The sequence below is a fragment of the Pelophylax lessonae genome (assembly GCF_965119305.1).
Source record: "Pelophylax lessonae genome assembly, chromosome: 10".
In the NCBI taxonomy this organism is placed as follows: Eukaryota; Metazoa; Chordata; class Amphibia; order Anura; family Ranidae; genus Pelophylax; species Pelophylax lessonae.
The window spans coordinates 90,989,082-91,010,047 of record NC_138777.1 but is presented as its reverse complement, the minus strand read 5'-3'; the positions used below and the strand labels follow the sequence as shown (position 1 = coordinate 91,010,047).

Here is a 20,966-nt window from a genome sequence, read left to right as displayed (position 1 = left end):
TCAGACTTTCCAGGAAGAAGAAAGAGATTAGCCAGGCATTCCCCACAGACAAAGTCGCCTGTCTCTTCAAAGTAGTGCACAAGTCTCTTCCAAGTCTCTTCCAAGTCTCTTCCAAGTCTCTTCCAAGTCTCTTCCAAGTCTCTTCCAAGTCTCTTCCAAGTCTCTTCCAAGTCTCTTCCAAGTCTCTTCCAAGTCTCTTCCAAGTCTCTTCCAAGTCTCTTCCAAGTCTCTTCCAAGTCTCTTCCAAGTCTCTTCCAAGTCTCTTCCAAGTCTCTTCCAAGTCTCTTCCAAGTCTCTTCCAAGTCTCTTCCAAGTCTCTTCCAAGTCTCTTCCAAGTCTCTTCCAAGTCTCTTCCAAGTCTCTTCAAAGTCTCTTCAAAGTCTCTTCAAAGTCTCTTCAAAGTCTCTTCAAAGTCTCTTCAAAGTCTCTTCAAAGTCTCTTAACAAGTCTCTTAACAAGTCTCTTAACAAGTCTCTTAACAAGTCTCTTAACAAGTCTCTTAACAAGTCTCTTAACAAGTCTCTTAACAAGTCTCTTAACAAGTCTCTTAACAAGTCTCTTAACAAGTCTCTTCCAAGTCTCTAAACAAGTCTCTTCAAGTCACGGGGCGACTTTCTGGTCGTGGTAGTGTGAACCGGCTCTTACCTGTTCTGTGCAATAGAAGGCCTCTTCTGGGGTCCCCCACCAGCGCTTCTGACTTCAATGGTGGCACACCAGCAGGATTGATCTCGAGCCGCATTGCCTGCATCTATAGACACAGACAAAGTGGCTCTGCCCCACCCCCTGCTCCCTTTCCACAAGATTTGACTGACAGCAGCGGGAGCCAAAGGCTTCTGCTGCCTAAGCAAGCCTGTGAGATCAGGGAGAGCTGCTACAAATGATTACAGCACTGGATTGAGTAAGGGGGTGAGGGATTCAATATTACTACCTAAACATTTTTTTACCTTAATGCATTGAGGTAAAAAATGTATAGGCTTTAAAAACATTTTACCACTTTGCCTCTCACACCTGTTGACCCCTCTATGGACCAGAGCATTCTTTACAATTCTGCTATGAGCCTGTTTATTCAGTGATAACTTTGTCATTACTTAAGATAACAAGGTAATATATATATATATATATTTTTTTTTTTTTTTCAGAAGTATTGTCTTGCCACAATTTTTTTTTTTTTTTTGGTTTTGCAATTGTTATACAATTAAACTTAACAAAATGCACCCTTTCTTATTTGACCAGTGTTAGTTTAAAAAGAAATAGTATTACTGCAGATAAAAAGTGCACATTTTATTCCTGTAATTTGTCCTATTTAAAATGACACTAAAATGATGATTCTGTTATTTACAAATTATATACTTTTTTTTTTTTTAGGTTAGATGTGTAAAAATATTACAAACAAAAAAAAAGTATAAATATTAATGGTTTTTAAAATAGAAACCAACTCCAAAAAAGGAAAATAATAATTTAATGTATAAGGAGTTTAAGCGTTTTGTAACCCTTAAGAAAAAAATGTTATACAGCACAGTACTTGTGCTGTGTTATTTGGCCCTTTCTATCACCTAAAATACCTGGCTGATCCTGCCTGGTGCTGCCCTCCCCTCTGTAAACTGACCACAGTTTATCTGCTGAGCCCTGGCACCATGGTCGGTTTATGTGCCTACGTCATCTGCTGTCTTTCCTTGCTCCCTCTCTCCCCTTCCCTCTCTACCTGTCAGCTCCGATCTGCTTCCCAATCCTCACCGCCTGCTGAAAATATAACTGTTTTCTCACTATAGTTCCCTGTGTTAGATAACCTGATATTCCCCAGTGTATGTGATTTTTTTTTTTTTTTTTTTTTTAAACAATATGCTGCCTAATACCTTATTTCAGAGCGCCTCGGTGCTCACGTGACTGCCTGCCGGTCTCCTCCTCCCGGCTGACATCAGGGTGGGATTCTCAGCCCCTACCCCTGCAGCTGTAAAATCGGGAGAGTAGACCGGCAGGCAGTCACGTGAGCACCGAGAGGCGCTCTGAAATAAGGTATTAGGCAGAACATTTTTTATACATCACATACACTGGGGAAGAACATGTTATCGAACACAGGGAGCTATAGTAAAAAATAAAAAGTGGCTTTTAAACCACTTTAATTAGGGCTGATTAGAGTAAACTGAGGGTTAATAAAGGGTTAGGCAGAGAAACCTTTTATTTAACAAAAAAAAACTTGTCAGGTTGCTTTAACTGGCATCATCTGCAAATCCAAGTTTATCCCTTTTGATCTGCAGATGAATGAAGACAGTGATACAAAAGTAACAATATTTTTCTGAAGGTCTGAGCAAGTGTTATTTATAAACACTGCTTTTTTGACAGCTGAAGCAGCCAACATTCTCTGTGTACACAGCAATACAGGCTTTGATTATTTAGAGTCGAATTGCTGTGTATGGGATGGGGGGGAGCAGAGCAGAAGGACTGGGTGTGCTAGACATGTCTTGTGCACAATGATGACCTTTTTTTGGGTGTGTGTAGCATGCCCAAAGATGAAACTAGGTAAAATCGAACTCCTACTCCTAAAAAAATACCCCCTCCCTGCTCCTAACATCTATTCTAACTACCCCGTGTCAGAAAGATCTGTATACTTTCCTATTTTCAGGCAGCTCTTTTTCAGTCACATGATCCCCTGTGTCAGCCTTCACTGGCTGCAGGGGAGAGGAGAAGGTGGTCGACACTGGCTTGTAATGTCTGGAGGAGTGATGTCACCCCACATGGAAGAAAAATATATTTAAAAAAAACATTTTTTATTTTTCCCAAATATATTGGAAATATATTTGAAATGCTACAATTTTGGCCATATTCAACATATTTCTAAAAAAAAATTCCCAAATATATTGGAAATATATTTGAAATGCTACAATTTTGGCCATATTCAATATATTTCAAAATATTTTTTCCCTAAATATATTGGAAATACATTTTTCTTCCATATGGGCCCAATAGGCTCCTATGGCCTATCCATTGGCAGTGCTCCCTCCTCTTCGATGCAGCGCCACTGGATGACAGAGGGAAGCTGGATCATGTGACCAGACTGGAGCGACCTAGAAATAGGTAAGTATACAGATCTTTCTCACATGGGTTAGTCGGAATAGGTGTTGCGAGTGGGGAGGGAGCCTTTTCAAGAGTAGTTAAGTTTTGCCAGGAATTCTACTTTAAAGCAGATCTGTCATATGAAAAAAAATTGCTGTCATGTATATGTCTAAACTCCAGACCATTCTAATGGGCAAAGTTCTTTAGCTTCTTCCAAGTGTCAAAGCTTTCCCACTCCTTCCTGCCTCTTACAGTTTTCTATTAGGTTGCATTACCAATTGCTTCTTCCTTTCAGATTGTATCAGCTTCCTCGTACGAGGTATAAGCAAGAAGATACACTAATAGATTTGTAGGAGACCTACATGGCATCAAAATAATATAATGCATAAATGTATATTTATTTATTTTTTAAAGTGAACTTATTCTTTAATTTATTATTAGCACAATCTAGAACTTGCCATTGATTACAGCCCATAGAACTGGTCATAGATGGAAAGTTTTTCTTTCCTGCTACCACGGGCTGCAGGAAAGAAAATCTATAGTTTCCCCCATCAACACAGTTGGAGGGGGGAGACAGGGGAAGCTGTCCCTGCCAGGAGAACACAGGGATTATTGCTAGCAGCTATAACAGCCCCTGGCAATAATCGCATGTAAAATCTGTCAGGCTGGTTGTACCTGAGTTGATCGAACAAATCTTGGCTGGTCCCTGCTGAACCAGCTGAGATTTGAACAGTCTTTGGCTGGCTTTAATGTCACTGGAGCATGAGGACACAGTCCCAGAGAAGACATAGAGACATAAAGCCATATCCAACCATGTTATTGACACAAATAAATATAAAAACATTTTTTCTATTTTGTGTTGTGAAGTGTAAGTCACGTTTGTAAAAACTTCAATGTCCCCAGCTTCTGGTGGAGCAGAGTCCCACAGCTGGTCCTCATGTATGACCACCAGCATGCAACTGGCCCAGGAGTGTCTAAAAGAACAAGCAGAGGAGCCTTCTGAACCACCCCAGCCTATTGAAGGTCTGGAGATGTTTGCCCAAACTATAGAGACAGGTAAAACCTTCATCTTGTTCTGTTAACATTGTGCCATAGTTCTGTATATATACTGTTATCTTTTGGTTGGCTGTTTTTGTAATGAGAGGGGATAGATTCATACATCATTTTGTTCTCACCTCTGTGTCGCCTTATGTCTTCCATCTTTTTCAGTACTGCGGAGGATTAAGGTGACCTTTTTAGATACTATTATCAGGATTGAGAATATGCCAGTAGACTCTGACACCGGGACAGCTCTTGAAATACACATCAAAAGGTCAGTTTTTTCAGTAGTGTCTTTTATGTTAATCCTACTGGCTGTATTTGCTTTTCTACCTGGCTTAGTATTTCTGCTGCTGTAGTTTACCATTTAGTGTTTGTCTTGTATTTTTTTGGGTAATTTGTTCCTTCTTTCATGTATTCTTTCAGTGATATGAACTTGCTATAGGTGTACAGTTCCATTTTCTGTATATAACTTGTACCTTGTTTCTCTCAGACTAGATTATTGTGATGAGGCAGTTAGAGATTCAGGTCCTTCTTTTCCTGTGGATATTCATCAGCCTCCGGCATTCATCCAGAAGATTCTGCAGCTCAGTGGTGTATCCCTTCACTATGAGGAGTTCAAAAACAGAGAATGCTCACCTTCACCCGCACCTGTCCCTGAGGTATCTGTAGGGTGACGTTGGGTATAATAAGCACAGAAAACAAGTAGCGTGTCATCAGATCAAGAGTACTGGAGACTCACACTTTAGAGACAAGTTTTACATTTTTAGAAATCCTACCAAGCATTGTGTTATTTTAAAATGGCCATTAAACGATCCCAATATAATACTGTAGCTATTCCTGTAAATATTATCCCCATGGTATTGCCTGTCTTGTCAAGAGTCATTAACCTTCAGGTTTTAGTGCTACCTGCCTTGGTAAACAAAAAAATCTGTTGGGTAGCCCAGGATGCTCCTACTACCAGAATGTCCCAGTTTTTCTTTAGCGCTGCTGTTGTAAAAACTAATATGTGTTTATGGCAATTTTTCTTTTTTCTCTTTCATTTTACTTCTTCATTCAAGACTCCATTATTGTTGGAGGTTTCCCCTCTGATCTGCAGCTGTTCTGTGCAGTTGTCCTTTGTCTGGCTTTTGGGCTGGCTTTTGGGCATACTGCATCTGACCTCACTGGACTGGAATTTGTGGGGCTTGCCTTAAAGTGACCATCAGGCAGGGTTCCCGGACTCTGTTCTTTTAAAAGTTAGCTGTGGAGTGTTTTCCAAGTTCAGAGCCAATGGCATTTTCCCTGCCTCTGAAGACTCACTTTATAAGGGTGCCAGTCTGCTCTGAGAAACGGGTGCTCCCTCAATTTTATTCGTCATTGGGTGCTGCTATTCCCCTTTTCTCTTATGTCCTCCGACAGTCGCCGCCCACTCACAAGTCTTCACCAATGGGTATTGACCTTTGCTCCGTAGGAGTAGCTAGGCAACAAGAATTGTTAATACAAAAGTTTTTAGCATAGACACACCCCTAGGGGCTGTCCCCTCAGTCAATACCTCCCTGCACCAGCATTCCCAACTCAGTTTGATCTTGCCTAGCTTAGGAGTAGCTGGCTATCCTGTGCTGGGGCTCAGTCTCAGCCTTCTACCCTTTCTTTGATTTTATTTCAAGTGTTTTCTCTTTTCCTTACTAGCTGTTTTTTTTTTGTCAGCCTTAGTTTAGGGATATTCTGATGAAGAATCTTCATGCGGAGCTGGGTCTCGGACTGGTCGCCCTGGATCCCAGGGCTGAGAGCCAGATGGATCCCCAGCCTGCCATCGAGCGTTCAGCTTAGGTTTTACCCTGGCAAATTGAACGACCCATCCCTGTTCGCTGCAGGGATGCTGCCTGTGAGGTGGCTACCTCACTGGACGCCATGACTGCGGTCCACAAGCGTCCTGGCTGCGGCACTCCCTGTCTGCCCTAAAAGCGGCTTGTCGCTGGAGACGGCTCCCCACGCCATCTGGTACGGTAAGCACCTTCTGTGTGGGGACCTTCTGTATGGGTGTCAGTCTGTGGCTGTGTATTACCCTCCATGTCTGTGTAACTGCGGGCTCCCTGTCAGATCACTGTGTGGCTGCACTGCCTGTGGGCTGCGAGGGGGGGCCATCCTGCTCTGCTGGTTATTATGCTCTGGGTGCAGTTTGTGTGCAGACGTGTGTATGCGGCGGTCGCTGCGGCGATCCGCCATTTTATTTGCCTGTATACTGTGCCCGGCCCTGTCCCTATGCAGGGCCGTGTTTTGGCGCCATTCGCCGCCATTTTGGCGGGCGGTGCTTATCATGCACATGGCGGCGCCATTTTATTGTAGCCTTCTCCCTCGGCCGAGCGGCCATTTTGCTGGAGCCTTCCATAGGCTATATCAGTCAGCCAGCTTTGCATCACTTCCTCTTTCTCTGGGAACAGCGATCGGTGGCAGCAGTCTGGTGTGCTCTCTCCAGGTTTTTACCTTCTTGTCCTGTCATTCCTTGCTCAGTGCTCTATCCCTGTGGGATCGGTGCATGCAGTAGTGTGCGGTGGGCTGCGCTCGCCGGGTGTTAAAGGGACAGTACCCCTTTTTGATTTTAATACTGTGGGCATGGATTCTCAGGATAGCAAGTTTACCCCCGCCCTGGTGGGGGACCAGGGAGCTGCTGCACCCCCCGAGGGGGCTGATCTGTCCACTGTAGTGGCTTCCTTAGTGTCTCAGGTGCAGATGCTGCTGGCTGAACGATCCGCAAAAAGGGCCAGGTTATCCATTTCCTCTGATTCAGAGGGCTGCTGTGGCTGGCGTGCCCTTCTCGGGGTCCTGCTCATCTTTGGACCTTGTGTGGTCTGAGGGGGAGCCTGAGGTGGAGGGGGTTGATGTTTCTCCCCCTGGCTCGCCTGAAGAGCTTGCACTCATGAATGAACTGATTGCTTCCATTAAGGACACCTTGCACCTGGAGGATGAGCCTACTCCTCCTGCTAGGATGTCTTCCTTTGGGACACAGAGGACTCGCAAATCAGTGCAGGTTTTTCCCTGCCCTGCTGAATTTCACCATACGGTTAATGAACAGTGGCGCAATTTAAAGAAGCCCTTTACTGCTTTATCCGTTTGCACCTGCCACCGACAAGCGTTGGTGTGTGGCGCCTCCGGTGGATCACGCGGTAGCCGTTTTGAACAAAGCTACTGCGGTGCCTTCTGAGGATACCCCGGTTTTCCGGGACCCTACGGACAGGAGAATAGAGTCTCTTGCCCGTCATGCCTATATGGTGGCTGGTTCTATGCTGAAGTCTATTTTTGCTTCCATTATGGCGGCACAGGCTGTTGCTGATTGGACCAAGATGCTCAGGCGCACCTTGGCGGCTGATTCCGCTTCACCTACCACTTTGGCTATGGTGGACCAGATCCATCAGGGTGTCATGTACTTGTGCGATGCGGACTTGAATTTAGCTCCCTTGGCTGCGCGCCTGTCCAGCGTGGCGATACTGAATCGTCGTCTGATTTGGCTGAAGAATTGGTCGGTCGACCAATCTTCTCGCAAAACGCTGGCGGATTTTCCCTATGCGGGGTCTCGCCTTTTTGGCGAGGCTTTGGATACCCTGATAAAAGGGGTTACGGGGGGCAAGAGTACTCTCCTGCCCCAGTCTTTCAAGCATCAGTCTTTCCATGGAAAGCTGAATTCCTCGCCTAGGCCCTCTCAGGGGTCCTTTCGTGCCTTTCGGTCGCAGTCCAAGGGCAAGCCCTTCAAAGGCCAAGGCTCCCAGAAGAAGCCGTGGGCGGGGAAGCAGAAGTCCGGCCAGTCCGGTTCAACTTCCCATGCCACTTCCGCCTGAAGGGGCGCCCTCACCCGTTTCTGGGGTGGGGGGACGTCTGCGCGGTTTCCTACAACCTTGGCTGGCCGCATTCGGGACAGATGGGTTCAGGAAATCGTTCGATCTGGTTACAAGATCGAACTTCTCTCTCGGCCAGCTGGCAGATTTTTTCCCTCAAATCTTCAGCTGTCTCCGGAGCGCTTGCAGGATTTGCACCTAGCGGTGCGGGACCTGCGGGCCCAGGGGGTGGTGGCCCCGGTGCCTCATCGGGACAGATTTCGGGGGTTTTACTCCACTCTGTTCACTGTGCCCAGAAAGGAGGGCAAAGTGCGTCCGATTCTGGACTTGAAAGCTCTGAACCGCTTTGTGCGGGTTCGCAAGTTTCGCATGGAATCCCTGCGCTCAGTGGTGGCTGCCCTGAGTCCGGGGGAATTCATGGCCTCCATCGATCTGAAGGATGCGTACCTACACATCCCCATTTTCGAGGGTCACCAGAGGTACCTTCGATTCGCCATTGCGGAGGATCACTACCAATTCGTGGCGTTACCTTTTGGTCTCGCTTCGGCTCCGCGGGTTTTTACCAAAGTGCTGGCGCCGGTTCTGGCCCTGTTGCGTGCACAGGGCATTGCTGTCTTGGGGTATCTGGACGATATCCTGATAAGGTCAAACGCCAGTCAGAGCCTGGTGACCGACCTGTCCACCACGATGCGGACTCTGCAGGAGTTCGGTTGGACCATAAACATTCCAAAGTCGACTCTGTGTCCTTCGGTTCGCCTTCCCTACCTGGGAATGATTCTGGACTCTGTCCAAGCGAAGGTCTTCCTGCCGGAGGACAAGCTTCGGACTCTTCAGGACGAGGTCAGGTCCCTCAGGGACAACCGGCACTCGTCTCTCCGGACATGCATGAGATGTCTAGGTTTAATGGTCTCGTCTTTCGAGGCGATCCCTTTTGCCCAGTTTCACACGCGGGGTCTCCAAGCGGAGATTCTGGCCGAGTGGGACGGGCGGCCGCAGTCCCTGCGGATCTCGTTGAGCCACGACACGACACGAGACGGGATCTTCTGTGGTGGCTCCAGTCCCCGGCAGTGTCGGAGGGGCAAGTCTTTTCGTCCATTAATATGGACGGTACTCACCACGGATGCCAGCCTGTTGGGCTGGGGTGGTGTTCTGGGCGTTCTGTCCTCCCAGGGAACTTGGTCGGAGGAGGAGTCCTCCCTTCCGATCAACATTATGGAATTGAGAGCGATAAAGCTTTGCCTTCTGAGGTGGATGGACCGGCTTCAGGACCGTCCAGTTCGGGTTCAGACGGACAATGCCACCGCGGTGGCCTACATCAACCACCAAGGGGGCACCAGGAGTTCTTGGGCCGAGACGCACGTCCCGGCGATAATGGCAGTTCACATTCCGGGGGTGGAGAACTGGCAGGCGGATTATCTGAGTCGCCAGACCCTGGACCAGGGAGAATGGTCCCTGCACCCGGATGTCTTCCAGATGTTGTGCGCGAAGTGGGGTTCCCCGGATGTGGACCTGTTCGCGTCTCGTCTGAACAACAAGGTGGAAAGGTTCGTGGCACGAACGCGCGATCCTCGAGCAGACGCCTCAGACGCATTAGTGGCGCCACCGATTCAACTGCTGTCCAGGCATCTTCGCAGGTTAGCCTCGGAACCGCACACGGTGATTCTGGTGGCACCGGACTGGCCTCGCCGGTCTTGGTACGCAGACCTCGTAAATCGGGCGGTCGACGCTCCGTGGCGTCTGCCACTTCGAGAAGATCTCCTCTCTCAAGGACCGATATTCCATCCTGCTTTACAGTCGCTGGCTTTAACGGCCTGGCTGTTGAAAGCCAGGTCCTGAAGGATAGGGGTCTCTCCCCTGAGGTCATTCCCACTTTGATCAAGGCTAGAAAAGCCTCTTCGGGAAAGATTTACTACCGTACTTGAAAAGCGTTTTTTGCCTGGTGTCAGTCCAGGGGGTATTCCCCTCGCTCATACTCGGTGTCGAGAGTGTTGGCTTTCCTTCAAACGGCGTGGACCAGCGTTTGGCGTTGGCCACGATTAAGGGTCAGATTTCTGCGCTGGCCGTTCTCTTTCAACGCCCTGCGGCGTCTAATTCATTGGTTAGCACCTTTGTTCAGGGGGTGCGACATTTGGCCCCTCCTAGGAGGGACCCTTTACCTCCATGGGACTTGAACTTGGTTCTGTCCGTGTTGCAACAGGCTCCCTTTGAAAAGATCAGGGAGATCTCGTTGTCTCTGTTGTCCAAGAAGGTTGCCTTTTTGGTGGCAATCACTTCGGCTCGCAGGGTGTCGAAGCTGGCGGCCTTGTCCTGCAATTCTCCTTACCTGGTGGTCCACAAGTATAAGGTGGTCCTGCGGCCTAACCCTTCTTTTCTTCCGAAAAGGATCTCGGAATTTCACCTGAATGAAGACATTGTCTTGCCTTCGCTCTGCGCGAAGCCTAAGCATCCGAAGGAGGTTGCCTTACATTCCTTGAATGTTGTCCGGGCGATCAGGGTTTACCTGTCGTCCACTAAATCTTTTCGCAAGTCGGATTCCCTCTTTGTCCTTCCTGAGGGACCTCGGAAGGGCATGGCGGCGTCGGCTGCGACCATCGCCAAATTGATCAGACAGATCATTGAACAAGCCTATGCCTTGAAGGGGAAGGTTCCTCCCTTCCCTGTGAAGGCGCACTCTAACAGGTCTTTGAGTACGTCTTGGGCTTACCGTCATCAGGCTTCTGTGGCCCAGGTGTGTAAGGCGGCGACTTGGTCGTCTGTTCACACCTTCTCTAAATTCTATAAGGTGGACGTTCAGGCATCGGCTGATGCCTCCTTTGGCCGTAAAGTTCTCAGTGCGGCAGTTTCTTAGGGACCCTTGTTTTTGGGGGCCCTTGGTTATTGGGGTGTTTTACCCCTGGGTTACTTGTTTTCCTGGGTTGTTGCTCCTGTTGAGCACGTTTTCCTGTTGCCCAGTTGGTTCTTTTACTGTGGTAAGGTTCCTTTCTCTGATGTGGGTACTGCGTTGCCTTTTCTACAGTTGCGTCTCCCACCCCTCATGTCTGCACTGCTTTGGGACATCCCATTGGTGAAGACTTGTGAGTGGGCGGCGACTGTCGGAGGACGTAAGAGAAAACGGAATTTTTGTAAAATCTTACCGTAAAATTCCTTTCTCTGAGTCCTCCGACAGTCGCCGCCCCCCGCCCCTCTTTTGGGGTTTTTGTGTACTCTTACTGCTATGCTATCACACTGAGTTGGGAATGCTGGTGCAGGGAGGTATTGACTGAGGGGACAGCCCCTAGGGGTGTGTCTATGCTAAAAGCTTTTGTATTAACAATTCTTGTTGCCTAGCTACTCCTACGGAGCAAAGGTCAATACCCATTGGTGAAGACTTGTGAGTGGGCGGCGACTGTCGGAGGACTCAGAGAAAGGAATTTTACGGTAAGATTTTACAAAAATGTGCTCTACACTCTATTTCCCACCATACAGCATAGAAAATGCATCTCCCTGCTTCAGTTCCTGTTGCAAAGAGCCATATGTAACCTAAATTTTGTTTCTATTTTTGCTGCTTGGCTACAGTTACTTTGGTTACCTCCAGTTATCTGACCCGCTTGGCCCTGATCTTCATCAGCTACTAGCTGTTAGGCTTTATTAAGTACTTCAGGCCATGCCTCTTAATGGGGGTTGGGTGGCAAATGGAAGATGGGGTGGGAGACAGCCCCGCTGCACCAGGTCCCCAAAGCTCACTTTCTACTAATAGGGCAATGGGGTTTATGTCTGCAGCCTGGAATCATGCTGTCCTTTGTTGTAAGTCTTCCCTGTTTTCAGCTTCCTCTTTAACTTGCGTGAAGATTGGCGTTCTGCCCTCTCGGCTGTAAAACTGTTGGATCAGCATGCCCCTTGTGGGACAAAGTTTCTTCATTGTGGCCTTAGATGCTTTCATGAAGGATTTTACTGGTGATAAAAGCACTCATCCTCCACAGTGGAAGAAGCCCATAGAGCAGACTGCAAAGTTGTCTCTCTTTCTGACTTAAAAAACTTCCCTTTTCATCTTCCACTCCCTTAATTTCAACATTCGAGACCCCACAAATTTGGCTCCCGGTCCATTCACAAAGTATGGCATTTCGCTCTACTCTCACCCACAAGTTTGCTTTTCTTTTAGCTATCCGCTCAGTGATGTGAGAATCTGAACTAGTGAGCTTTATCTTGCAAAGAACCCTTTTTGGTGTTGCATAGGGAGAAGGCCGTGTTGATGCTCAGGACTTCCTTGCTTAAGGTAGTCCCTGCCTTTCACAAACTGACAAAAGATTTCCCAGCACACTTGCCAGCCTGCCAAACAACCAACTTGGCCCTGTCTAACAGTTTACGCTAAAAACACTGTTTTGTTTGCATACATTTACAAATAAATGCACAAGCTGCAGTGTCCATGCCAAGGGACCTCTGTATGAACAGCCGTCCTAACTCTAAATTTTCAGAGCCTCCATAGTAGGAGTACATATCAGAATGGATAGATTATGGGCAGGTATGCCTGGAGGGAGGCCACCGCTCCTTAAAGGCACAGGGAGGCATGCGACGTTCCAGCAAGAGCACAATGGCAGTGAAGGCATCCAGTGCATTCCTGCACCCAATTCATCCAACTGTACAAAATAGAGGCAACCTATAACTGGCCTTAGCAACAAGGTGCCTATGGAAGGGCCCCTAATCTATCTATTCCTATATGTGCTCCTACTATGGGACTTTGGAAATTTAGGACTAGGATCATAGTATATATCTATGTTTAGAGATCTCTTGGCGTGGGCACTGCAGCTTGCACATATATTTGCAAATGTGTGCAAACAAAGCCTTCTGTTAATGTAAACTATTAGACATGGTCAATTAGGTTGTTTTGCAGGCTGACTGGTAAGGGTGCTGGGAAATCTTTTATCTGTTTGTAATGTGCATTGCCCTTCCATGTGCATCTTATTGCAAAGGCCAGTTATAGGTTGGGGTGGCTGCCGCCTTTTTGTACAGTTTCTGCCTTTCCCCTTAACCAGTAGTTTACCTCTCAATGACTGCATCTTTCAAGAAGACTGATTACATTTCTTTGATTCCAGGTGCTATTAAATCCAAAACCAGAAATGTTATATATTGCAGCTTACCAATCTTTAGATGTGGTGGCTGAATTTGTTTTCTTTTTTTAAGTTTTTATCCCTCTGTTTTCACCTGGTGCTCTGGCCAGTAAAACACTTCTTGTATATGAGTGCCCCCACTCTGGATGAAGGAGCACAGGGGGGCAGATTTGGACAGCAGCATTTTCAGTCTGGGGGAAGGAGAATGTTAGAAGTGCTCGCAGATTTAGATACACTAACAAATTGAAACCAAATAAACTCTTATCATTGTTCTCACCCCTGCCAATGTTAAATGGTCTGTCTCATCACTGTAACTGAGCTTTTCTTTTGAAAAGCATGATCAGACTTGCTAGCTGAATCACTGGGTGAAAATAGAAAGAATGCCTAAAAAAAGAGAGCTAATGCAGCCATAACATCTAAGAATTAGTAAGCTGCAATATAATAAATGTTTGCTTTTGGGTTTAATACTGCTTAAATTTACAATTAAAGAGCTTTGTGTGTTATTTTGGTATACCTTAGGAATTGTTTGAGATATTTTATTGTTGATTTTGAAAATACATCCGAGTAGCTATTTAGTTATGTGTCAGTACATATTTTACATTCTTACTTATCTAGAAGATTGCCTGGTAAGATGGAATATTATAGTAGCATCCTCACTCTTTTCTCCTTTTTTAGGACCCACCTCCATCTTCAAAGCAAACAGAGCAAGATTCATTGCATCCTGCAGGGGGGGCTCCTAGTGGACCTACACAGCCCACATCGCCCAGCTCTCCGACTCTCCAAATTGGCAGCTGCTCTGGTTACACAGAACTGATTATCAAACTGAAGCAGAATGATATGTTTCCGGGACCAAAGGTTATTCATGAAATCATTTTGTACCATTTAAACTGTCTTTTGTCACATTGTAGAAGTGAACACCTAGTTATGTAAATATGTGTACTGTGCCATATATACATACATTTTCAGATTAACGTAGTGGTATTTTGTTGCTTATGGACCTTTGTTTAATACTCATGGGAATCCGTTAAGTGTTGTAACCCATAGCAACAAGAAATCGTCTTTTATTCAGTAATCCCCAGAAATTGTTACCCGTTTCCACGTTGTTGTGTGAGGCGTAACAACAAAAGGCTTCAAGATTATGTGCCTTATAGCATGGTTCATTGTGAAAATATTTTATACTGTACATCTTTATTACTAAACCCAGGACCCTGCATTCACTACATCTGGTCTCCCGCAGTACACAGAACTTAGAAATGCAATTATTTTAGTAAATCTAAACTGCTAAATGCCTCTTCTCATCAGCAGTATATTGCAGTCTTATGACTTCTATCAGTGTCCTGCTAAGCACTGGTTAAAGCTTGTAGGAGGAGTTTTCATTCTCCTCTGACTGTCCTATAAGGCTGCATGAATCCTGTCCCTCTGTCTGGACAGTGCTGATTGGCCCTGTACTGATCACATGCACCCTCCCAAATAAAAACTAAAAGAAAACTTTCTAGCAATATACACCAAACCGAGCATGTGCAGAGTTCCCCCAAGGCTCTGTACTGTCAACAGATGGATTGGGGACTGTGGAAAAAGGGGAGGATCAGAGAAGACAGAATCTCTCTAATTCCAGCACATCCTTCCTGAGGACGGGTGCTCAAAACTGGATGGCATACTCAAGATGTGGCCAGACCGGAGTCTTGTAGAGTGAATTGGAGAATTATCGTTTTATTTCTGGAGTGAATCCCCTTTTTAATGCTTGCCAATATTATTTTGCCTTGCTTGCAGTAGCCTGGCACTGCATGCCATTGCTGAACCTGTTTTCTACCAGGACCCCTGGGTACTTTTCCATCCTAAATTTCCCCAGAGGTTCTCCCCCCTAGTCAGTAACTTACGTTTGTATTTTTGGAAACCAAATGAATTACCTTACATTTTTCAACATTAAACCTCTTTTGCCATGTAGTTGCACACCCCATTATTTTGTTTGGATCTTCTCGTAAGGTTTCCTCGTTCTGCATGGAAGTTATTGCTCTGCTTAGCTTTCTATCGTGCGCAAATACTGAGATTGAGCTATTTATTCCATCCTCTAGATCGTTTATAAATAAATTACAGCATTGGTCCCAGGACAGATCCTTGGGGACCTCCACTTTCCACACCCGACCATTCTGAGTACTCGCCATTTATCACCACCCTCTGGACTCACCCCTGTAGCCAGTTTTCAATCCAGGTACTCACCCTATGGGCCATGCCTACATATCTTAGTTTGTACAGTAAACATTTGTGGGGAACTGTATCAATTACCTTTGCAAAATCCAGATACACCACATCCACAGGCCTTCCTTTATCTAGATGTCAGCTCACTACTTCAAAAAAGGCTAATTGATTGGTCTTGCAAGAACGATTCTTCATGAATTCATGCTGATTACTACTGATGATACCGTTTTCATTACTTGAATCTTGTATATAGTCCCTTATCATCTCCTCCAATAGCTTGCAGACTATTGATGTTAGACTAACTGGCCCTTAGTTCCCAGGAATATATCTCAGCCCCTTTTTTTATATTGGTGCCATGTTGGCTTTTCTCCAATCAGCTGGCACCATTCCAGACAGTAAACTGTCCATAAAAATTTGAAACAAGGTCCCTCGGGTGTAAGCCATCTGTTCCCAGTGACTTATTTATGTTCATTTTTTCAAGTCGATTTGTAATTCGGTCTTCTGATAGCCATGAGGGTGCTTTCTTTGATGTGTTTTTAACTGTACAGTCTTGATTACTATATCCCCCTGTTTCCTTTGTGAACACTTAGGAGAAGAATACATTCAAAACCTTTTGCCTTCTCTCTGTCTTTTGTAGCCAATGTCCCTTCTTCTTCCTTTATGGGGCCAATATGTTCTGGACTCACTTTCTTACTATTTATATACTTCAAGAACTTTTTGGGGTTTTTTTTTACTCTCCTTCGCTATGTGTCTTTCATGCTGCCCTGATTGCACTCTTACATTTATTATTGTATTCTTAGTAATGTTGGAATGCTTACAATAACACTCAGCCTTGTATTTTTTGAAGGCCTTTCTTTTGCTTTTATTTGCATTTTTACATTAGAGTTTAGCAACCCAGGATTTATTTTAGCTCTTTTAACCACTTCCTGCTTACTGATGTACCTGTACTTCGGCTTGAAGAAGTGGTTGTACCAGGGTGATGCCGGTATTGTTTTTTTAGAGCCGGCGGTCGGCTTACCGGTGATGATAACCGATGCGGCTCAGCAGCCGCTCAGCTGTTGCCCCAGCAAGCGGGAGGGGATGTAACCCCCCCTCCCACCGCTCTGCCCGGGTCTCCCTTTCCACCGGGAGACCCGAGCAACCAACAGACACGTCCGCTGGCTGGTTAGAGTCCCGAACAAAGCCAGATTCGGCTTCAATTGGGTCTCTGATCATGTAACCTTGAAGCGATGTCACAACGTCACTTCCGGTTTACTCAGCTGCCAAAGGCGCCGATTTAAAAAAATTATCGGTATTCAAAAATGCAGATTTCGGTGTTTTGAATTCTTTGAAGTGCAGTGGAGGGGTTTGGGTTCTTTTTGACAACAATAAAATGGATCTGATTATTTTTCAAAAACGTGTTAAAAATAAACGAAATAGGAAAAAAAAAATTACAAATTTTAAAGCACCCCTGTCCCTGTAAGCTTGTGCACCAAAGAAAATGCATACGTAAGTCACGCCCACAAATGTAAATGGTGTTCAAATCATCGTCAGAGCGAGAGCAATAATTCTAGCAAAAGACCTCCACCGCTAACTCTAAACTGGTGACCGTTAAAGTTTTTCAGTTCAGTGTCCTTGTATTAATAGGGAAAAAAAGCCGCGCTCAGGTCACAGTCAGGATAAATGAACAATTAATAAAAACAAGGCAGCCAGTACAAAAAAACAACTAGGCAATATAAATACAAGTACAGCGCCAATCATGTGTATAAGGACAAGACACTGTGAAGTAAGAGTCCAATAAATACACAAATAGTGATCCTCAGTTGAAAGATGTAAAAGTCCAGCCACCCAAGATGGAGTCGATTAAATGGAAGACATCATCACCACGTGCATAGGATTAAAATAGATGTCTGCTTACTGGAAACTCCAGACCCCCTGTTAACCACTTTGCCACTGAGTACCGTAGTACTACTGCGGCAAAGTGGCTCGTTATCGTCTGACGACGTAGACCTACGTCGTCAGACACTCCCCCTTGTGGGCGGCGCTCGTGCTCCGCCGGAGGCTTGCTCCCGCTGTATTCAGTCACAGCGGGAGTCGGGCCAGGGAAGGAGCAGCGGCGATCGCCGCTGCTCTGCCCCGATCGTCGGGGATCTAGTGTGGAGATCCGCCCGCCTGTGTAAACACAAGCGGGCGGATCTCCCAAGTGACAGGGAGTGACAGATCGGAGTGTTCAGCATAGCTGAACACTCCGATCTGTCCCTGGCTCACACAGTCACATCCCCCCCACACGTCAGTAAGCACCAGGCATACATTAACCCCTCCCTCTCCAATAAAATTAACCCCTTCCCTGCCAGTGTCATTTTTACAGTAACAGTGCATATATATAGCACTGATTACTGCAGTAATGTCACTGGTACCCCCAAAAGTGTCAAAAATGTCAGTCAAGGGTCCGATCTGTCCGCCGCAATGTTGCAGTCCCGCAAAAACAATCGCAGATCGCCGCCATTACTCGTTAAAAAAAAAAACACCAAAAATGACAGAAATCTTTCCCTTTGTTAGTAAACGCAATAACTTTTGCGCAAACCAATCAAAATACGCTTATTGTGAATTTTTTTACCAAACATATGTAGCAGAAAACAAATTGGCCAAAAATTTAAAAAAATTTTGATTTTTACATTTTTTGGGGGGAATTTCATATAAAAAAATGTGAAAAATATTGTTGTTTTTTCAAAATTTACGCTCTTTTTTTGTTTATAGTGCAAAAAGTAAAATTTGCACAGGTGATCAAATACCACCAAAAGAAAGCTCTGTTTGTGGGAAAAAAAGGACGTAAATTTCGTTTGGGTATGGCGTCGCATGACCACGCAATTGTCAGTTAAAGTCACACAGCGCCGAATCGCAAAAAGTGGCTCAGACGTAAGACAGCAAAATGCTCTAGTGGTAAAGTGGTTAAGGTGGGTCACATAGGCAGATGGTAAAAAGATCCGGGGAGGGGGTCCTCTATATTACGGAAACCAATCCTAAGATGGTCACTCCAAAGAGGGCACACTTCCAGTATCCAAATAAACCAGTGCAATAAGTGGGAATGATGGCATACCTCAAAATCAAGAGGGAGACTCCAATTGCATAGCAAACTTCACAACTTTATTCATAAATAATAGAAATGGCAACTCACATTCTGGACAATTCAATGCGCATAAGGTGAAAACCAGGAAGAGCGTGAAGACAAGCGGACGTGCCTGACGTTTCGTCCTACCTAGGACATTCTCAAAGGCGTCCTTGTATTGCCCTTGTGTTTCCTACTTCTGTGATTTTTACTGCAACTAATTGACATGTGGTCGCTGTTTCCTAAGTTGCCCCGTATTTCTACATCTGCGATTACATCTGTATTGTTAGTAATCAGTAGGTCTAGTACTGGGTTATCTCTTGTTGGTGCTTTCACCAACTGACCCATGAAATTGTCCTAAAAGACATTTAGGAAATGGCGAGATTTAGACGAATGCACGGTTCCTTCTTCCCAGTCTATATCTGGATAATTATATTCCCCCATAATAATGACATTTCCCATCCTTGCCGCCATTTTAAGCTTTGATAGGAGGTCTGCCCCCCTTCCAAACTCTGCTCACGGGGCCTAGAGCATACGCCCAGTATTACTTTACCGCTTAGTTTCCTCCCTTTGGAGCTCTACCCACAAGGATTCCACTTCCTCCCTTGCTCCATTAGTGATATCGCCCCTCAAATTCACTTGCACATCATTCTTGATATACAGGCATACCCCTCCCCCTTTTTTTACGCTCCCTATCTCTGCGATATCGGGAATATATATATATTCTTTACAAAAATTTGTAAAGGAGGCAGTAGTAAACGGATTCTCTGCCTACATATTGTGGATCACTGGTACAATTTATTTAATTTAGTTTCTTGGGTTATGTATAGTTCATACCTTCTCACATGATAAGAATGTGTAGTGAGTTTCAACCTAAAAGGCCTGTTTTTGTGTAAGTTGGGTAAATATCAATAATTGGATACTAACCTCTTGCTGACCACAGAACTCATTTATGCAGTGTCAAGAGAGGTAGGCTTTAACACCATCTGCCTCACACATAGCTTCACGGATGAAGAATGGTGATGTACTCGCGCCTAGGAATTTTGATAAAGTATATTGGGAAGCAGCAAGTAATTCAAGAACTCTACTATAGTAGTGATCTCATGGGTAAGTAATGGATATATAAAAAGACTGCGCTACCCTGGTAATTTTCTGTGGCAGTATAAAATAAAAGTGCAAGTGCAATCTTGTAAACAATGCTCATGTAATACCTTATTGCTGAATGTTCAAAATAATAAAGCAATAAATAATCAATAAATAATTACTGTGGGATACCGTGATGACTCTAAAAGTGCACGTGCTTGAGTAATAAATAAACTATATGAAATTGCTTTCCATATATAAATGTACCACACAAAAATTAAAATATAATAAATATATGTGAAAGTCCAGTAAGAATAAGTCCATAAAGTGAATACAAAATAGTATGTGCAAAAACGTGCTCAAAGACTCTCGGTGTGGGGATAAGGTGCTGCGTGACGGTGATCCTTGGGTTCTCACACTCTGTGCCCAGGGGTAAGGTAGCACACTTACCAGAAGGTGTGGATTCCAATGGCGTACGCCAAAAGGAATCGAAAACGCTTTGTCTGCTGCTCCTGTGTATGGATAGGTGGGTGGACGATCTCCTTATGGATATGGATGAGCATTCAGCATGGAAGAAAGAAGGTAGAAGCTCCTCATAGTGTAAAAAGGTTTTTCCTTTTATTAAACTTCAACTTCATAAAATCACATCAATCTTCATAAACAACATCCAAAGAACAAATCCATAAAAAAACCCCGATCGGTACTGCAGACTTTAAAAACACTCCAAATGTGGTAAAAACACTCCAGATAGAAATCGTAGGTGACACCTGACCCTGCAGTCATTTTTTTGGGTCGAACTTGTTTTTTTGCTGTGTCACCTACGTTTTCTATCTGGAGTGTTTTTACCACATTTGGAGTGTTTTTAAAGTCTGCAGTACCGATCGGGGTTTTTTTATGGATTTGTTCTTTGGATGTTGTTTATGAAGATTGATGTGATTTTATGAAGTTGAAGTTTAATAAAAGGAAAAACCTTTTTACACTATGAGGAGCTTCTACCTTCTTTCTTCCATGCTGAATGCTCATCCATATCCATAAGGAGATCGTCCACCCACCTATCCATACACAGGAGCAGCAGACAAAGCGTTTTCGATTCCTTTTGGCGTACGCCATTGGAATCCACACCTTCTGGTAAGTGTGCTACCTTACCCCTGGGCACAGAGTGTGAGAACCCAAGGATCACCGGCACGCAGCACCTTATCCCCACACCGAGAGTCTTTGAGCACGTTTTTGCACATACTATTTTGTATTCACTTTATGGACTTATTCTTACTGGACTTTCACATATATTTATTATATTTTAATTTTTGTGTGGTACATTTATATATGGAAAGCAATTTCATATAGTTTATTTATTACTCAAGCACGTGCACTTTTAGAGTCATCACGGTATCCCACAGTAATTATTTATTGATTATTTATTGCTTTATTATTTTGAACATTCAGCAATAAGGTATTATATGAGCATTGTTTACAAGATTGCACTTGCACTTTTATTTTATACTGCCACAGAAAATTACCAGGGTAGCGCAGTCTTTTTATATATCCATAGCTTCACGGAGGCATGAGGCTGTGTGATGAGAACTTCTAGCTCATTGACAGTCTGGACTGTCACCGAAA

The 20,966-nt window shown here is 44.9% G+C and overlaps 1 protein-coding gene across 1 annotated transcript in view; it reads left to right on the top strand.

The window, feature by feature from the left end:
• The window catches only part of ATG2A (autophagy related 2A), a 207,421-nt gene that overhangs the window by 28,846 nt on the left and 157,609 nt on the right, over positions 1-20,966 (top strand). Inside the window, exons 3-6 of the mRNA XM_082270316.1 lie at positions 3,955-4,107; positions 4,261-4,363; positions 4,583-4,751; positions 13,661-13,840. Of these exons, the coding sequence (XP_082126442.1) occupies positions 3,955-4,107; positions 4,261-4,363; positions 4,583-4,751; positions 13,661-13,840 (605 nt within the window). The remainder of the gene's footprint in view (positions 1-3,954; positions 4,108-4,260; positions 4,364-4,582; positions 4,752-13,660; positions 13,841-20,966) is intronic.